The sequence below is a fragment of the Onychostoma macrolepis genome, chromosome 05 (genome assembly GCF_012432095.1).
Source record: "Onychostoma macrolepis isolate SWU-2019 chromosome 05, ASM1243209v1, whole genome shotgun sequence".
In the NCBI taxonomy this organism is placed as follows: Eukaryota; Metazoa; Chordata; class Actinopteri; order Cypriniformes; family Cyprinidae; genus Onychostoma; species Onychostoma macrolepis.
The window spans coordinates 38,119,843-38,138,310 of record NC_081159.1 but is presented as its reverse complement, the minus strand read 5'-3'; the positions used below and the strand labels follow the sequence as shown (position 1 = coordinate 38,138,310).

General features: G+C 36.2%; 1 protein-coding gene across 6 annotated transcripts in view; it reads right to left on the bottom strand.

The window, feature by feature from the left end:
• Window positions 1-1,731: 1,731 nt before the first annotated feature.
• ypel1 (yippee-like 1) overlaps window positions 1,732-18,468 on the bottom strand; it is a 29,443-nt gene continuing 12,706 nt past the window's right edge. For 5 of the 6 annotated variants that reach the window (XM_058775755.1, XM_058775753.1, XM_058775752.1 and 2 more), the window contains 3 exons: window positions 16,632-16,675; window positions 14,327-14,435; window positions 7,863-11,262 (listed from right to left, as the gene is read on the bottom strand). In XM_058775755.1, coding sequence (XP_058631738.1) covers window positions 11,173-11,262; window positions 14,327-14,435; window positions 16,632-16,675 — 243 coding nt within the window. In that variant the 3' untranslated portion in view covers window positions 7,863-11,172. Of the gene's footprint in view, window positions 2,826-7,862; window positions 11,263-14,326; window positions 14,436-16,631; window positions 16,676-18,468 lie in introns of those variants that run through there. The other variant, XM_058775756.1, reaches the window with a different exon arrangement.

Below are 18,468 nucleotides of genomic sequence, written 5' to 3'. Positions count from 1 at the left end.
AATAATAACTAATAAAATTATTGTATTTGGACAACTACAAATGACTGTCCTGGAGAGGAAGGTGTTTTGATATAAACAACAGTCATTGCTGCATTATGCATCATAACATGAATGAGTGCCTAAATCAACTTCTCTTTTTCATTTTCACAACATTACTTTTTTTTTTTTGATCAGCTTTTAATAGAAATCAATTTATACATCCTTGTGCAATAAAAATAGTTTCTTTAAAAAACTCTTAATGACCCCAACATTTTGGAACAGTATTATAAATCACAGAGTGTCTTTTTCCATTCGACATGCCACTGTTGTTTATTCCTGTGAAGATGCACTGCTGCAGTTGCAGCGCCCAGAAGTGGATCAGGGTGGCACGGTTGACTGGATCTGTGAATGAAGAACCTTCTAATGTTAATCTCTGTGCTTTCTTGTCCCTCTCTGACCTTATCTCTGTCTCTAATGCTCATGCACATCCTTAATCTACAGCTTTAACTGTGTGACAAGCGTCACTGTTATTATGGACCTCAGTCAGGGTAGATGAATTTCATTTGAGGCAAATGAAATTGAGGCTGGGGAACAGAAATAAAAATAAAGGTTATTTTTTGGCATCTATGGTTCATAAAGAACCTTTAACATTGCACTTTAACTTTCCAATGCTTCCTTATACTGGAAAAAGGTTCTTTTGATGTTCTTTACACTAAGAAAAAGTCATTCTTTTGAGAAGAAAGGTTGACAGGCTGTATGTCTATACCTCAGTTTCATTCATGTCAAATTAAAGTTAGTTCAAATACTTTCTCCTACTTCAGCTTTATATAACAAGATAAATGCAAGGAAGCAATTTTTAAGCTGATTTCTCACACTGTAGCTCATACTCAGGGTTAGGGGTTTGTTTTAAGCACCTAGAAATGCCTAAGCAATTCTGTAGCATTATAAGAGTGAGTTATTCATTAGCAAGCACCACAGTTTCTTCAGATAATGTAAAAATATAGTTTTTAATATCTTTATATTAAGTCATTCATCTTTTTTGACCTTCATACACAACTGTGTGCATTAACATCTATATAGAAACCATTGCACACACACAAACTCTCAGTACATGTCCTCAAGAACAGTCCCTTCCATAGAGGCATACACTCAGATTTAGGCATACATGCCACTAATTAAGATCTTAATCTGAGAGGATGTGGAGGGCAAGTTTCATGAGGACAACACACATACACACCGCATTTGAGAAAGTGCGCAAAGCTACTGCAAGGAAAAACGTTCAAAATGTAGAAAAGCAAATATGCAAGCATGTCATTACGGATCCCCTGGGTCTAGACGGAACCATTTTCTTTTACATTAATGGTAGGTGACATTTAATGATTTACAAGAAAAGTGTTTTAGTACCAGTGGCTCTGGAGTGGGCGTATATGCCGCTTTCGTCATTCATAATGTCTTCAGGTGAGAAAATGTGCTTCATCAATGGATGCCAAAAATGACTTCCATCCACTTTTATAAAAAGGAAGATCATGGCTTTGGTAAATGATTTAGGGCCTGTGATGCAGGTACTCTAGAGTTGTTAACCCTCTATAATATGCATTCCTCCGAAACCAACTCCATATTGATGTCTATGTATTTACATAGTTACAGTACTGTTGGAACAAAACAAAACAAAAACAGAATTTTTAGTTTAACACTCAAAACATAAATCATAATTAATGCATAAATAACTAATTGATGCCCCAGTCTGGAAAATTTTCAAATTAGGTACAGAATTGCTATAAGGCAGCATTCAGTATTCAAGTTTTTCTGTGAACAAAAACATCTATTTAACTTATAAAAGATGCCACAAAAATCCAGATGTAGGGAAAAAAATTAATTAAAAATATCAAAGAACACAATTGAGGAGCATGTCAATGTGTCTTAAGAGTGACCTCAGGTAAAAGTCATGGAGAGAAAATCAAATGTCATGTGACTTAAAAAAATAGCATATTATTGGTTGCTTTAAATGCTGCTCTTATAATTTTAACAGTGCAATTTGTTCTTGAAAGCGAAGGAAAACTATGTTGCCATATGTCAAATCCATACCACATTGGGTTAACAGGTATTATTTTTTACCTGCAGGCATTTCTGAAAAACACACAGGTAGGAGAGACACGTGTAAGGTCAAATCTATAGGTTTTCAGGAAGCAGCTCTTGTTTACAGTAACGTGACATTTGACGCAATGCTGTGGTGTTCATGTGACGGTCTGTGCTCTGGTTGTGTGGAATTAGTGTATATGTACAATGTCAATGCTGTATTGATGGGCGGACAATGTTTCATTGATTGTTTTTGAGGTGACCTTCAGCTCTGTCTGTTGACAGTGTTGGTTGTGGGCCTGTACGAGTATGTGCGCACATACACACACACACACACACTTGTGTACACAAACCCACAAGAAACTCTTTCAAGACTTAATGGTACTGATAATTCTCAGTTGTTTCTTTAAAAGTGTTAAAAGTACATAAAACTCATGTGACTGGCATATTTCAGATAAATTGTTCTTAGAAGAATTTGTTGATAAATAATTGAGTTCATATATACTTTTGATTGCAAACTGGTATCTTGGTATAAATCTGAGCACAGTATGAGATTTAAAAAAAAAAATTTTTTTTTGATTATTTATTGTAGAACAAAGCCAACATACATGGCATACAATAACTATATACAAACCATTCTGTCATTATTTACTCACCCTCATGTTGTTCAAAACCTGTATGACTTGCTTCCTTTGGTTTGTTTGTCACAGAAAGCTATCAGATCACTTCAGAAGATGTGGACCAACAAATCGTCTCCATGTAACTTTTTCCTATGGAAATGCAAACAACAAGGAACTAGTCATATGTTTCTTCTGTCTTGTTACCCAACAAGGCTGGTGATGTAACACACTACAAGAAAAATAATTACAATGGGTTCAGCTTGTGCCAGAAAAAGTCAATTTCCTCTCCAATTTAGCGACACTCGGACAAAGGGGGAAAATCGGGAAGAATAGAGCATGTGACAATAAACTTTTTTATGTTCGGTCTCTTAAAAACATTATCACACAAACCAGGCAGTGTTATAAAAGCAAAACTAAAAGCAAAACTCTCTTTGTTCTTAGTGAGCCTGCTTTAAAATGATATGTCTACTGTGAGAAAAGGAAGCGAGAGAAAAGCAGAAAAACAGTTGTGACGTCAGAGCAACAAATAATGTGACACTGGTGTCTAATCACAGGATGTCCAACAGGATATTTTAATGCAAGTGTGTCATCAAAATACGCACGAGTGCTGTTTGGAAACACTGTCAAAACCACATGTAGACTTTCTGGTGCTGTTATTATTTTCTGGCTTTAACATCACTTAAGCTACAGGTTTTGAGACTGGGAAAGTAATTTCAACTTTTCCCTCAGTTTGAAAACATGTGAAGACTGTATTTTATTCAAGAGTTTTCTTTTTTCAGTAAAAATGTTTGATATTTGAGCTGTAAAGTAGTCTAAATTGTCCTTTTGAAACTAATACAGTGGGTGTGTGAATTTCTGGTGAAAACTAATGGGTTCTGCTGACAAAAAAGTTTGTGAACCCCTTTGGTAAGGCACTGCCCTGAAATAAATGTTAAAACTAAACAATTATAGTAGTGTCTCAAAATTACAGTCAACACATTATGAGTGTTTAGAAGTGTGTGGTAGAATTTCTTCAATTCAGTATCTTGCCTTTCAAGATATTTTCAGCTTTTTGTCCTTAATACTGTATTTTGTCTAGGACTAATTTCCTATGCACTTCATCTCAAGCCTCCGTTGCAAATTCCACAAAGTCATTTTAGAGCTAGTAAGGGAGGCTTGGTACAGAGAGAGAGAGAGAGAGAGAGAGAGACATTAAGCGTGTGTGAATTACCTGAGTCTGTGTGTCTCTCAACAATGTGCGGCAGTAGTGTCTTCTTCACTTAAACTGTAAGTTTAACTGCTTTAAGAACAGCGATATTACCACTTTGCTGCAAAGAAATGTCATGTAGTTTTCAGTATGTGTGAGTGTCCGTCTGTAATGTGTGTGTGTGTGTGTGTGTGTGTGTGTGCACGCCTTTGTATAGGAGAGAGAGTGAAAAAAGAAAATGTGTTTTCCATCAATCATATAACATCATTTCCTGGGGAAAATTTGGAAACAGTTTGTAATTTATATTCTATCAACTGTTATATTTATTACGATCAGTGTATTTAGGGGTTTTGGTTCTTTTGGTGTTGTAGGCTGTAAGGTACAGTAGTGCACAACACAACGAAATCTCCACAACACAACGGAAACAAGCCGCAACACAACACAACAGAAACAATCTGCAATGCAATGGAAACAAGCCACAACACAACAAGATAAGCAAAACACAATGGAAACAAGATGAAACGCAACGAATTACCACGAAAACGAGCAACGAAATTAGCAAAACAAAACAGAAACAAGCCACAACACTGTGAAAATGAGTGCAGCACAATAAAATTAGTCCTATGTGTTGTGGCGATTTTGTTGTGTTGTGCCCTACTGGGCCACCATAGGTAAAGACCATTGAAATAACTGAAATCATCTGGTTAAGTGATATGGAACAGTAATGTGGTCAAGACCTGCCTGGAACTAATTTAGCCCTGCCTTTCCTGAAAAAATTATTGCACACCTTAAAAGTAGTCCCATTTCAAAATGGCAATTTATTCTATTTAGATAACTTTGCAGTTATATGACAAACATTTTTCAAGTGCCTTTACAAAATATAAGCTCCACATGTCTAATTGAAATCATCTAAATGCTTTAGGATGTGCATTATGATAAACAACATCTCTGAGGCTAAATTTCTATGGTAATTGATGCTGTAACTCACAATATCTGTTCTCAAACAAGTGAAGGAGACAGCCAAGTTCCTCACATTTATGAACTTACGTGAATGTTGTTTTGCCCCGAAGCTCTAAAATTGCAGTCCCTACTGGATTACCTAAAAATTTTTGGGCATTATTTTGGTTTTGGACGGTTACCATGGAAACAGCACACTGTGTAGCAAGGAAACACAACCTAATGGTTGCTTTTTCATGATGATAAGCCAGTGTAGCTAATGCAGCCGGTAGACCAGAACTAATCAAATCATGATCTCTGACGATGTTATATAGACCTGCTATATTCTTTTTTTCAAAATCCACCTTCTCACCCTCACTGCACTAAGCTCTGTTTACTCTGTTTGTTGGTGCCAGGAAAATCATCTTTCTTTTAGCCGTGTAATAATTATGCATCAAAGTGCATGTTAATGTGTGCGTGTGTGTTCGCACACGGTCCCTACAATAAATCATTCAAAGCTGAAATTGGAAACAGGGAGATCACGTCACACCTGGTACATAGAGACACAAAAGTCTCTCACACGCACAAAAAACAGGGCCTAATTTCATTTCAATGTGAACACGCAGCACACTCATGTATTAAGACAAAGAAAACAGACCTAGAATACATACAAATACTTACCGTTTACTCGCAAACTACATTAAGCCATTGTTTGGATCAAGTTAACCACGCAACTCTTCACCTGTCTTTATTTAAAGATTGGCAAGTCTGTTAGTCAGTAACTAAAAACACTTAAACCGCCTCTAAGTCACACGGCAATAAAGCGCCAGTCGCTAGGAAACCACAGAATATTCTTAGCACAAAAAAGGGAGTGAGAGGTTGAATGTCCTCAGCGGTGAGAGAGAGAAAATCACATCTTATCTGGTTTAACCAGACACCTTATCCAACGGCCATCGCTATTCTTTGTTCCCCAATCTGGAGTAAGGCCAACCGTCGATAAGACAAAGGAGACCTCCAGACCTCTTATGCCTGTGCTCTTCATTAGTGTGTCATTTGGCCATATTTACGCACTTGATTGACACCGCATTCGGCTGTTAACTGAATATGTCAGACTGGGCCAATTTTTTGCGCTATTAACACGGCCTAAGTAAATAGAATCGGTTATATAATGACGTAACAGATCCATTGTCAAATGGCTGGACTCTTGCCATGTTTTGTCTTGACATACAAGTTAGCAGACATTGTGTTGAACATTAAAATTTGATGTTTAGTCAGCCTTGAACTTTCAGAGCAAACGTTTCTTGAAGATAAAAGGTTAAAAGACATGCATATAGTAAGAGAGAAGTTCTGTTCTCATATGATAAGAGATATGTTGATATTAACCATGCTTCAAAACACACTGGCTTTGAAATGTTATGTGCATGTTTTATACCGATACTGGGCCAAAACGTACCTGGGTGGTTTTGCATGATTTGCTCTCGCCACAGGCCTGAATCTGTTTAAATTTCCCATTGTGAATGCACTTGCTTAGGAGGTGATCTGTTGATGTTTTTCTGTTGCAAAAGAACAAAAATGACTTAAGCAAGTGTATGCAAAGATACGGTGACTCGAGGGACTCAAGTTTGCATTTACAGTAGAACAAGAGTTTTAGTGCTGGGGTATTGCAGGATAAAATGTCACTTCAGTGATTGTACATTTCAAACTTAAATCACTCACATACTTATTATATTGGCCAGCAGGTCTAAACAGGCCTATTGTGAATACAGACTGTACAGTCTACACTGACTGACTGATGTTTCAGGTCAGTGAACTTTGCTTAAGACGAGTAATAAAACTCTACTTTACTGGTCTGAATAAACTTCAAATATTTTATTCTCCTTCTTTTACCATTCAACTTTAAGCATATATTCAATATCTGATATAAGATGCAATTGACTTGAATTTTAAAAGGAGTTCAGCGTAATCATCTCAATAAACATCAAAGGCATGTTTTTGTTTACTACAGAAAAATATCAGGTGCGTACATTTATTAAAGCAGAAAATATTGATCATAATGTTTAAAATATGAAACTTTCACACTGTACAACCATAGCACTAAAATTTACATTTGTTAGTATGAGATGTGATGTGATGAGTCCAGTTTTTCAATTCATGGCATGAAAAAAAATTGCAATCATTGCAACTATTCCAGTATTCCATATAAGTATATATAAGTATTCCAGTAAGTGACATTACTATAATAACCCCACTGTACACAGTTAACTAAAACCAAGACCATAAAAACCAGTCAACTGAAATATATTTTAAATGAAACATTACTGTGAAAAAAAAAAAAAAAAGTTTTATTTCAGCTAGTTGCCAGGGTAGTTCTTATTTTCATTTAGTTTGCTGATGTACTCAAATAACTAAAACTTGAGTAAATATATAGACATATTAAAACAAACTTATAAAAGTGACAAAAACACACATCAAAATGACTAAAACTTTAAAATTGAAATTAAAAAACTAAAATAAATAAACACTATAATAATGTCTAATTTATCCTAAAATAATCCTGGCTTACAGCAATTTATTTAAAACTTTTAAAGCTTAATTAAGAAAACAAAATCCACCCATAGCATTTCTAAACTTAATTTATGCTATTAGAATATTCAAAGTTAAATGAAACTGGAGGTTTATTATTTAATAGCCTGCAAGACATATAAATCTAGACCCCATTACAGCTACTATGACAGCAATGCTCCAGTGCCAAGGGGCAATGAGATTCAGAAGTGATACAAGCATTTACTAATGTTTCTGACAACACATGGCTTTAATTCCACGACTTTTCAATTTTAAGCCAGTGCGCACAGTGGGTGAGCGTCAACCGACCAAAAACAGTCCTGTAAAGATATTTGATCAACAGGAGAATGAAGTCCCACAACAGAAATGCATACAGACAAGTAAAACAAAAATGGCTAGTAAACGTAATGCAAAAACTGCTTTTTGATCAGTTTTATAAAGGACATAAAGAATATGAATGGTTCTTGATTTTTTTGTTAAAGAAATATCCAACAAAACCGCAATACCATTTAAGCTTTATTGTGATTTCTGAATAGTTTACAATACAGTGAAAACAGACAAATGTGACTTTTCTTTACTGGGACAGAATGCAAAGCAATGTAATCAAGTAAAAAGAAGAAAAAAGCTTTTTTTGCATTGAAGAATAAAAAAAAGAAAGAAAGAAAGAAAGAAAACCAGGCACGACTTAATATAGCCATTATAAATACAACATGCTTTAGACCTTATATTTTAACAGTCCTAAGAAAATAACTCAGCAAACTTATACAATCGTTTCCTTTGCATACCACTGTTGCCTTAAACTATATGTCGTTTGAATGACAAATCTCAGATTAACAGGTCTAGAAAGGTTTGAAACCAGTGTCACTAAAAGAAACAGCAGTTTTCTACTGCCAATATCAGAAACACCTTAATATGTTGCTTTAAAAGACAAATCACAATCCAAAAAAAGCTAACAAAAAGTCATTTCCCACTTGGTATTCAGAGAGACCACAAACTCGATTTTTGGTTTGACCAAGTGGTTCTCAGTAAAAAGGTTTCGGTTGAGCGATGTCTTATTTTTTGGTGCACACTGACAGTGACACTGGCCTGGATCTAGTTCTGTTTCTGAAAATCTTAGGGAAAGCTTTTTTTTTTTTTGTAAAACGGTCTGGGTCGGTGTTTCTATTGTGAAATTTCGGCAGGTGAATCCAGCTCACCGCTGACCATGATGCTAAAACACGACCAGCAGACATTCTGCTATTAGGCTCTCGACAGGAAACTATCGAAAAATCGACTTTAATATTAAAGAAAAAAAAAAAAAATACAAAGCAGCTCATTATCATCAAGCTAAGACAGCACACATCAAAACACGCTGTGAGACAGCAAAAGAAGTGTCATAAAGGAAACAGCACAGAGAAACTAGTGAACAACAGCAAAAACGGCTACAAATAAAGTGAGGGAAGTAAGGGAACACGCATACATGCATCCAAACACACACACACTTTCTCTCTCATTCACACACATATATAAAGCCAGAGGTACAGTGAACAAAAGTGCTTCAAGTCGGGGAAGTAGAGAAACTAACCCAGTAGAAATATGTATAAAACCTTAAATATGTTACTTTATGTACAAAACTGTGTGAGAGGGACAATGTATTGTCTGTAACTCTGTATCATCTTTCAAGTAAGAACTATTTTGTTTGCATTGTCTTTGACTGATTCGAAGGTCACGTGACCGGACTGACCTTATCGGCGGCGAACACTAACTGAGGGTTCGCCACTCATTCTACTATTGCCCGCCATATCCCACCCACCCTTAAGCACGACGAAACCTCGATATTCATCTGTACGGTTCGATATATATATATATATATATATATATTTAATAATATTCGATAAAAATCTACATTAAATGCCCCTCTTTACCTCTAAAGGAAGCAAGCTCCACCCCCTCCCGTTCTAACGGCCCCGCCCCTTTTATATACTTTGCAGAATACAACCACTGTTTCATAACATCTAGAACTATGAAAAAATACTGGATTATATTAGATATTTCAAGTGGATAGAGGTTCTGTGTTTCCAAGTTCGTGTCGTTTTCGAGTTCGATACGAAGCTCCAGCAGAGCTTCTAATAGATGTGCTGGGTTCTCGGAGTCATGCGCCGCACAACACAGGAGAGGGAGATTTCTTTTCTTTTCTTTTTTTTATCTTTTGAAGAGGCACAAGATTCATGCTGCTTAGAGGCAAAGATGTGGAGAAAAGCTACAAAAGGAACACATCCGCTCGCATGCTCTCAGACAGTCCGGGTAAAGTGCAGAAGGTTTAAAGTGAAAGCTCCGGATTGCATTTATCTCTATTAGCAGCAAAAGAATCGCGTAGCGCCACATTGAATGGTGTCCGATTGTAAAATTCGAGACTTGCTTCTGATGCGCGAATCCAATTGGATGAATTACGAGCGTAGCGAACAGGTCTGCCAGCCTGCGGAAGAAAGCGAAAGCAGATTTCGTGTTTGAAAGTAGAGGGAGATGATCAAGCCAGCAACCACCCAACCCTGAAAATCATTCAAAGCATCTAATACAATCATTCGATTATTTTCCATGAAAAAAAAAGGCCATAAAATGAACAGACTTTTGCCTCTAAACCCATGAACAAGGCCTCTGCAAAGTGCAAACAAAGTAACTGCATTCAAGTATGCCATAAACATAATGCGTAAAACACACTGAGCTAACATGCGTGTGCATGTCCAAACATGTGGTTTAACACATAAATTACACATAGCAATGAACATACACATGATTGTAATATCAACAACAATAGTTTTGTAAAATCTTGTCATCATTTGGCGTGAAGGGGGATGAAAATGTAATGCAAACAATGTTCCGAGGACACTAGTTTCAGTTTTCCCCAATGTCCAGTGCATCCAAACGGCTGTCGCTTGTCTTGTTTCGTTTAGTTTTTTTCTTTCGCCTATAGTACGGCTGCAAAAATGGAACCTGCCACAAATGCCAACTCAAAGACGCGTTTGTGTAATCTCACCAAAAGCACCAGAGACAACTAAAGCTCCAGTAGGGGGTCAGACGCTACTGCTGTACCAGAGTGTCCCACGAATTGCACAGTGAAGTCATCTGAGGAAGAAAAACATTTCGATTTGGAAATAAAACGGGTAAAATGCCATGCCACTGCAATGCTGAACGCCCACCCCCATCTGAAATATACTGCTACATAGCCGAACCCTGAAACCAACCCCAACTCTTATAACATAGGTCAATTGTCGCTACCCCAGAGTGAAAGGAAAGACAATCAGAACGGGCTTGACTCAGAGAAGGAGAAAAATGCTAACCAGTAACATCAGTCCACCAGGAAGGACTCGAGATTCCTGTCGAAAAGAAAGAACGCACACTAAGACGCACGCCTCCCGCTCGCTCAACAAAACAGAGGAGGATGTCAAATGAAAAACGTGAGACTGTGTCTTCTGGATACTGTTAACAGCTTACACACGAGGAGGGCCGAGCACACCGAAACCAGTTAACGGGGCAGTTGAACAGGAAGGGAGAAGGTTCGGATCCCAAAGTGTTGACGTACATCTCGGAAAAAAGGTCCTAGAGAGTCTTTCAGTGACCGTAGATGTCTTCGATTCGCTTTCCATCACTCTGCCTTCGAGTTTTGTGATGACCCAGTAGAGATGTCAGGATGTGTCATGGTCGACGGTGGCGTGTGTGTGCGCGCGTGTCTGTGCGTTTTTTTGTTTGTGTACGTGTGCGTGTGATGGTGTCACTCGGCAAAGTCCACGGCAGAGCAGCCCAAAGGTCACTGAGCGGAGAGGAAGTAGGTGAAGGTCACTCCCAGCCATTATCTTTGATCATGTGAGCCAGCTCGATGATGAACTTGCCTTCTTTGTATTTCTGACTGCTCTCAAACGCATGCTCCTGTAACAGAGACAAAAACCGACCAAACGTCAGGACTGAGAAACGTGCAGTTTTGACTACTGAAATAAATCAAACAATATTTCTGTGTCTACTTAAAGGGATTGTTCACCCAGAAATGAAAATCCTGTCATCATTTACTCGCCCTCATGTCATTCCAAACCCATAATACTTTGGTTAATCTTCAAAACGCAAATTAACATATTTTTAATGAAAGCTGAGAGGTTTCTACGCCTCCACTGAAAGCTCTCAGGTAACAAAAACTCCAAAAACACCAGAAATGCCTTTAAAAGAGAGGTTTAAATCAAAACCTGGGCTTTTAAATTTGTTCTAGCGCTTGACACACACATTGCCATAAGCAATGCACTATATGTATGCGTGTGTCGATCATTGTTAAACGCAGAAATTAAATCTGTTCATCATACAAGGTGATTGAATCTCTTCACAAGATTTGGATTAAAACACTCAATTCATATGGATTTGTTTTATGACGTCTTATGACCTTTTAGGATCTTTTAAATTTTGCTTTCCTGGACTTTCAATGGAGGGACAAAAACCTCTCAGGCTGCATTAAAAAATATATATATATATATAAATTTGTGTTTCAAAGCTTAACCAAAGCCTTATGGTCTTGGAAAGACATGAAGGTGAGTAAATGATGACTAAGTTTTCATTTTTTTAGGGGTGAAATGTCCCTTTAACAATAATGAAAAACAGGATTTGTCTTTCCCTTAAAAGATTATGATATTGATATGATTCCAGTGCACTCAGACCATGTATTGAAGTTAAACTACAAAAATAGAAACTGCAATGTTTATATCACAACTGATACATATACTATCATATGACATATGCCACGTTTACATATGGCTTTTGCTTGGCAGCCATATCCTTTTTCTAGTGTGGCTTCACAATTTTGGGGGCATTGCAATTTTTCTGAACTGATGACTACAAAATGTGACTATGAAATAATAAATAATAATTATTATTATTTACTGCTGCAATACTGTTGCGGGAACTACACTGATACAAAGATCTTAGCCAATCATAACAAAGGCCTTTAAGGTACAGTACCCAGTAACAGCCGGTTTAAAAAGGTCAAAAGTGGGAAGAACATGTTTGGTCCAAGAAAGGAAAAATAAAATGCTATAAAAATTCAGAACAGGAGCCTTTTAATTTATTCTGGACAGGATAAGACTCCCTGTTACATGATATAACATGCTGAAATGATATAAAACCAGCTATTGCTTTAGCATGGTCAGCTTAACTAAAGTCTTTTTAACTGCTCTGGGCTGTCTGAATCTCCTCTCACACCTGTCCATTACTCATCTGACTTAAATCTGCCCACTAGAGCAGTGGTGTGTCATCATGCCTCTGGTTGTAAACCCTACACTGCCAGCTTCGACTCATTTGGCTTGAAATAAGAGCTGTTCCTGAGAGTTTCTCGTCAGATGATGGTGAAAAGAGCTTCGAGACACTGGTCTGTGATCAGTGTTTCAGAGTTGCTTGAATCTAAAGGCTTTGTAATCAAACCTGAAGACTAACAAGATTGAGTCATGAGTGTAAAATCCCTCTTAACCAATCCTGGGACACAATTAGAGCTCCGGTTTAATCAGGAAGAGAAACAACCACACAATAACTCAATACCTGCCATCTACAAAAACACATAAAAACAATGCGACAGAACTTTCCTATTATGATTAGCTTTAGGTGAAATAATTATTAGATTACCAAAAAATTTGAGTAATACATTACTACTGCATTCCAAAGCAGAGATACATTAAACTTAGCTATTGTTTCCCCATTAACATGTAATTAGATAAGTAAATTTGGATAGGTTGGAATGTATGAAGAGTTTATTTGCAAAAACAGTTTTTTTATTTTATTTTTAAAAAATCATGTTTTTTATTATGTTATCATGTTTTCATTGTGTTTTATTGTGTTAGTTAGCTGTGTTTTTTAGTTATTTTTTTACCTAATCAAAATAACCCAACTGCAGTTCGATTGAGATTAATTGGAATCTGTTTTTGCAAATGAACTCTTCATATGGCAAACATATTTAGCATTTTTATACTGAGTAGTGCATCACTGATCCAAATGAACCTAAATCAATATTAAACAATATTTTGGAGCTGGTAAGATTTTTTTTTGTTTTGTTTTGTTTTTGCCTCTTATGCACAGAAGGTCTGTATTTATTTGATCAAAATTGCATTATATATTAATACATATACTGTGAAATATTATATATTTTAAAATAACAGGATATATTTGAATATATTTTAAAATGTCATTTATTTTTGTGATGGCAAATCTGAATTTGCAGCAGCCATTATTCCAGGCTTCAGTGTCAGATAATCCACATCCATAATCCAGTTTCACATAATTGATCCAGAAATCCTTTGGAAAATTATAAATGTCTTTACTGTCACTTTTAATTAATGCAATGCATGTTTGCTGAATAAAAGTATTAATTTCTTTAAAAATTATTTATTTATCGTCTATTTCTGTGCTTTCATGTACGATGAAATGTATTCAAATATGAATAAAACATCATTTCAAATGTTAAATTCACATTACAGATCTGTTAAGCATTGTATTATGAGATGTGTCCTTGTTTTAATGACTTATTAATGAAAGTTATTATAAAATGTTATCAAAACTGATCTATTATTCAGTGTCTGCTGTTTGGATTGCGTATGAAAACACAACAGCATGAACACTTGTAGCATCAAAGTGGGTCCTAATTGAGCGGTGAAAAAGATATATATATATATAGAGTTAAATGTGTGCTGGACTGCAGTGAGAGGTCAGAGGATGTTAATTCTGGTCACTAGAGACCAGCAAAGTAACAGGATATCAGTAGACAAAAATAAAGAAACCCACACAACTCAGATTAGCCAACTGCTGTCACTGCAACTGCAGAACAAGCACTCTGACAAGCATGTATCAGCAAAGTGCGACACCTCGAAACAAACCGCAGCTTGTCTTGTGATGCAAGGAAAAGACATTAAAGCATTTAAAATAATAGTCTATAATTTGCATGGAGTGGAAGGAGAGGTTAACTTACGTATTTCCAGCCCAGAGTGGTTTTACAGTTTTCACAGTAGATGTCCGCCACAGCGTGTAAACCTGTTAGGAGAACCCTCTCCTCTGCTGGACCACAACCGACATTCACACTGAGGGAAAAGAGTTTAATCAATGGTCAAAAGGATTATTTATGTAACAGATGTGTTTTCTGAAAGTCATTGTGGGTAGCCACTTATAGGAGGTCAGAAGCAGAACTACAGCAGATGTGATTGCTATCACTGGACACACTGTGTCTACACTGGAAGTGACCAGCGGCCATGTAGCATCACAGTAGCTACAACTAGAACAGCTTTAAAATTACATTTAATTTTCAGCAGAAATCAACTGACATAAAAATAGACCATGCATAGGCTATTTTAGATGTCACTACATACCGTCGGTAAAATCATATACACAAACTGCAGCATTCAATTCAACGCAATTGGTTTTACAAATGATTTACACAAATTTGTTCTGCTCATCTTTAATGAGGCTCAAATGTTAGTAATCCTGCAAATTAGCAGCAAAGCAAAAGCTTATTTAAATTAGCTGATGGGGACCAGATGCATTGCATAATGAGCTGGCTTTGACATAATGGTCAAAACGTATTGAAATACATGCTGAATAAAAATCATGTTCTCACAACTTACATATACTATTGTTCCAAAGTTTGGGGTTGGTAAGATTTTTTTATGTTTTTGCCTGAAGACTCTTATATGCCCACAAAGGCTGCATTTATTTGATGAATGCAGTAAAAACTGTGATATTGTGAAATATTATTAAAATAACTGTTTTCTAATCCAATATATTTTAAAATGTAATTTATTCCTGTGATGCGAAGTTGAATTTTCAGCATCATTACTCCAGCCTTCAGTGTCACATGATCCTTCAGAAATCATTCTAACATGCTGATTTGTGCAGAAGAAACATTTCTTATTATTGTCAATGTTGAAAACAGTTACGCCGCTTAATATTTTTGTGCAAATCATTATATTTTTTCTGGATTCTTTGATGAATGGAAAGTTCAAAAGAACAGCATTTATTTCAAATGGAAATCTTCATATTATAAATGTTTATACTGTCACTTTTGATCAATGTAATGCATCCTTGCTGAATAAAAGAAAAAAAAAAAACTGACCCCAAACTTTTGAGTGCTAGCACATGATATTTGTAAATAATGTGACGTGCATCAGCAAGCTTTTCCAGTGGTAATGTGACGTGATCTAATTTAAATAATTTTGCATTTCATAAAGTCTGTACAGGTCAATATTGTATCATATTTCAAGAGACACTTAACTCTCAATGAAAGAATCCTTCTTGTGTTTGTGTTTTTATATCTTCTCAATGGCAATTCTTAACGCTCATGCACTACTGTGCATTGCCTGAGGAATGTCACAGTTCGCTAACACAAACACATTTAACCTAGACGTTATCATCGTAATATCTCACACACACCGGAGCGCTAGCTTAAACACACTGGTAGCTCTATGCTTAAATATGATGAATCATCAACTCGCATCATTAGATAGCAGTGCTATGTTTAGGCCTACAGCTCTTGTAATATGCAAAACAGCTATTCCCATTCCTCTATGAGCCTCAGACAGAGATATAAGGGATAATGTGCAGTCACCCGGTCATTATGACAAAATAAAGTCATTCAGGGTGATATATGACCCATCTGCCTTGGAATCTGTCTGGGTTCATTTTGCATAAACGACCAGGTACATAACCCGTTATATACAATACCGTTCAAAAGTTTGGGGGTGGTAAGATTTTTTTAATGTTTTGAAAGAAGTCTCTTCTGCTCATCAAGGGTGCATTTATTTGATCAAAAATACAGTCAAAACAGTAATATTACAAATTATTTGTAATTACTGTTTAAAATAACTGTTTTCAATTGTAATATATTTTAAAATGTAATTTATTCCTGTAATGCAAAGCTGAATTTTTAGCATCATTACTCCAGTTTTCAGTCTCACATGATCCTTCAGAAATCATTCTAATATGCTGATTTGCTTGAGCAGCTTAATATTTCTGTGGAAACCTTGATACAGTTTTTTCAGGATTCTTTGATGTTCAAAAGTTCAAAAGAACAGCATTTATTTGAAATAGAAAGCTTTTGAAATATTATAAATATATTTATTGCCACTATTAATCATTTTTAAAATTTAATGCATCTTTGCTGAATAAAATAATAATTTATTAAAAAGGCAGACCCAAAACCTTTGAACAATAACAGTGTATGGTTTTAATTCACAACATGGAAAATGCTATAAATTATTAATGTGAATGAGATATATACTTACACTGAATTGAAGAGGTAGGCTCGTCCCTGGCTGCCTTGGAATGACTAGAGAGACAAAAAGAGAAATATAATGTTAAATATGAATGATAATGTTACAATCAGAGTTCTCCCACACTCACAGATACATCAAACATGGTTTTCAATGAAAGAGGCATTCAAAGAGTGAGTGTGAGAGAGAGTGTGTGTGTGTGTGTGTGTGAGTGTGAGAGTGTGTGTGTGTGTGTGTGTGTTGTGGTGCTCTCTGTATATGTTTGTCTATGTGCGTGTGAGTATGTAGACATTCATGGAAAGTCTGTCTGAAACACACTGTGTTCTGACAACCAAGCTCTGGTCACAGGCCAACATGTGTATTTCATAAATGAGTCTCGGCATATGTGTGTGTGCAAGTATGACACAGTGTTTCTCTTTAGAAAATGTGTGTGTGTGTGGGTTTATGAGACTCTACATAATAAGCTCCACACATTGAGCTGACTAGTGGAGAGTGAAGAACAGAGCTGCTTTTATTCTTCTTCATAAAAATGGAGAAATGGAGATAAAGCTGAACGCTGACAGGAGGCACTTCTGTTAGGTTCCCATTCAGTGTTTAACGGGATTGTTCATCCAAAATGAAAACTCTTGTCATCATTTATTCATGTTGGCCACCTGTATGGTTTCCTTTCTTCTGCGGAACAGATAATATAGATAGATAGATAGATAGATAGATAGATGGATAGATGGATAGATGGATAGATGGATAGATGGATAGATAGATAGATAGATAGACTGAAATTAAATTAATTAAAAAACATAAGTACATAACATAGTACCATAAAAGTCATCCAAAAACAAAGCAAAATTTAAACAATATTCACTGAAATGCCTAAAATCTGATGCAGATCTCCTTGGCATGATGACAGAAGTAGTCGTGCAATTTGTGAACAAATCTCTTGTTTGAATCATCTTTTCAGTGAATCAGTTCATTCAGTTTATAAAACCATGATTTGTTCATAAATCGGAATGATTCAGTTCAACTGACTCGATGCTCTGTTAACAGCTTTCTGGAGAGGACTGACAGTGAATACAGCCTTAAATTTCAGTTTGTTCCTCAAAAAACATACGATTCAAAAAAGATTTTAATAGTCGAGTCATATGAACTACTGCTATGACTCGAAGCATGATATCTCCATTCCCCATTCAGTGAAACTGCTTGGAAAAAAAGTCTAGAAAGTAACATGAATGTGAGCAAATGATGACAGAACTAATCCCAAAAGTGTATTTCCAATCATAAATGTCAGTTGTTTTTTAAAGCTGTCTGCGTCCCTCTTTTTCTCTGTCAGAATCCCTGGCTCTTTAATCTCTTTCTGGCCACTTTCTCCTCCCTACTCTATCTCTCCGCTGATGGTTTTAAAAGCATTAACCTGTTTAGCCTCTACCACACCCTATTAACACAGATAATAGAGTTTAGTCCAAACAACCTGGACTAGCAAGTGTTATGAGGACAAATACTTCAGTACCCAAACAGCACTGCAAAAGCAAAAATCAACAGCATATACAACAAGACTTAACACTACATACTAGTTTTCTTGAAACTAACTTCAAAATAATCTGAAAAACTTGAACAACACTTCTGCTTTTAGGGTATGAGCATTAGTTAAAGTGACGCTTGCCTTAGCAAATAACACTAATAATGACACAAGAGAACTTAGTCATAAAAAGTAGGTTTGTTTTTAGTAAAAGCTCATTATAGTAAGATGTGTGTAAATGTTAGGCAAACATATTCATGGATGGAGCAACGAATGCTCTGACACACCAGCTAAAAATATGGATTACCAAGAACACGGTGCTTTTCAGATTAGGAC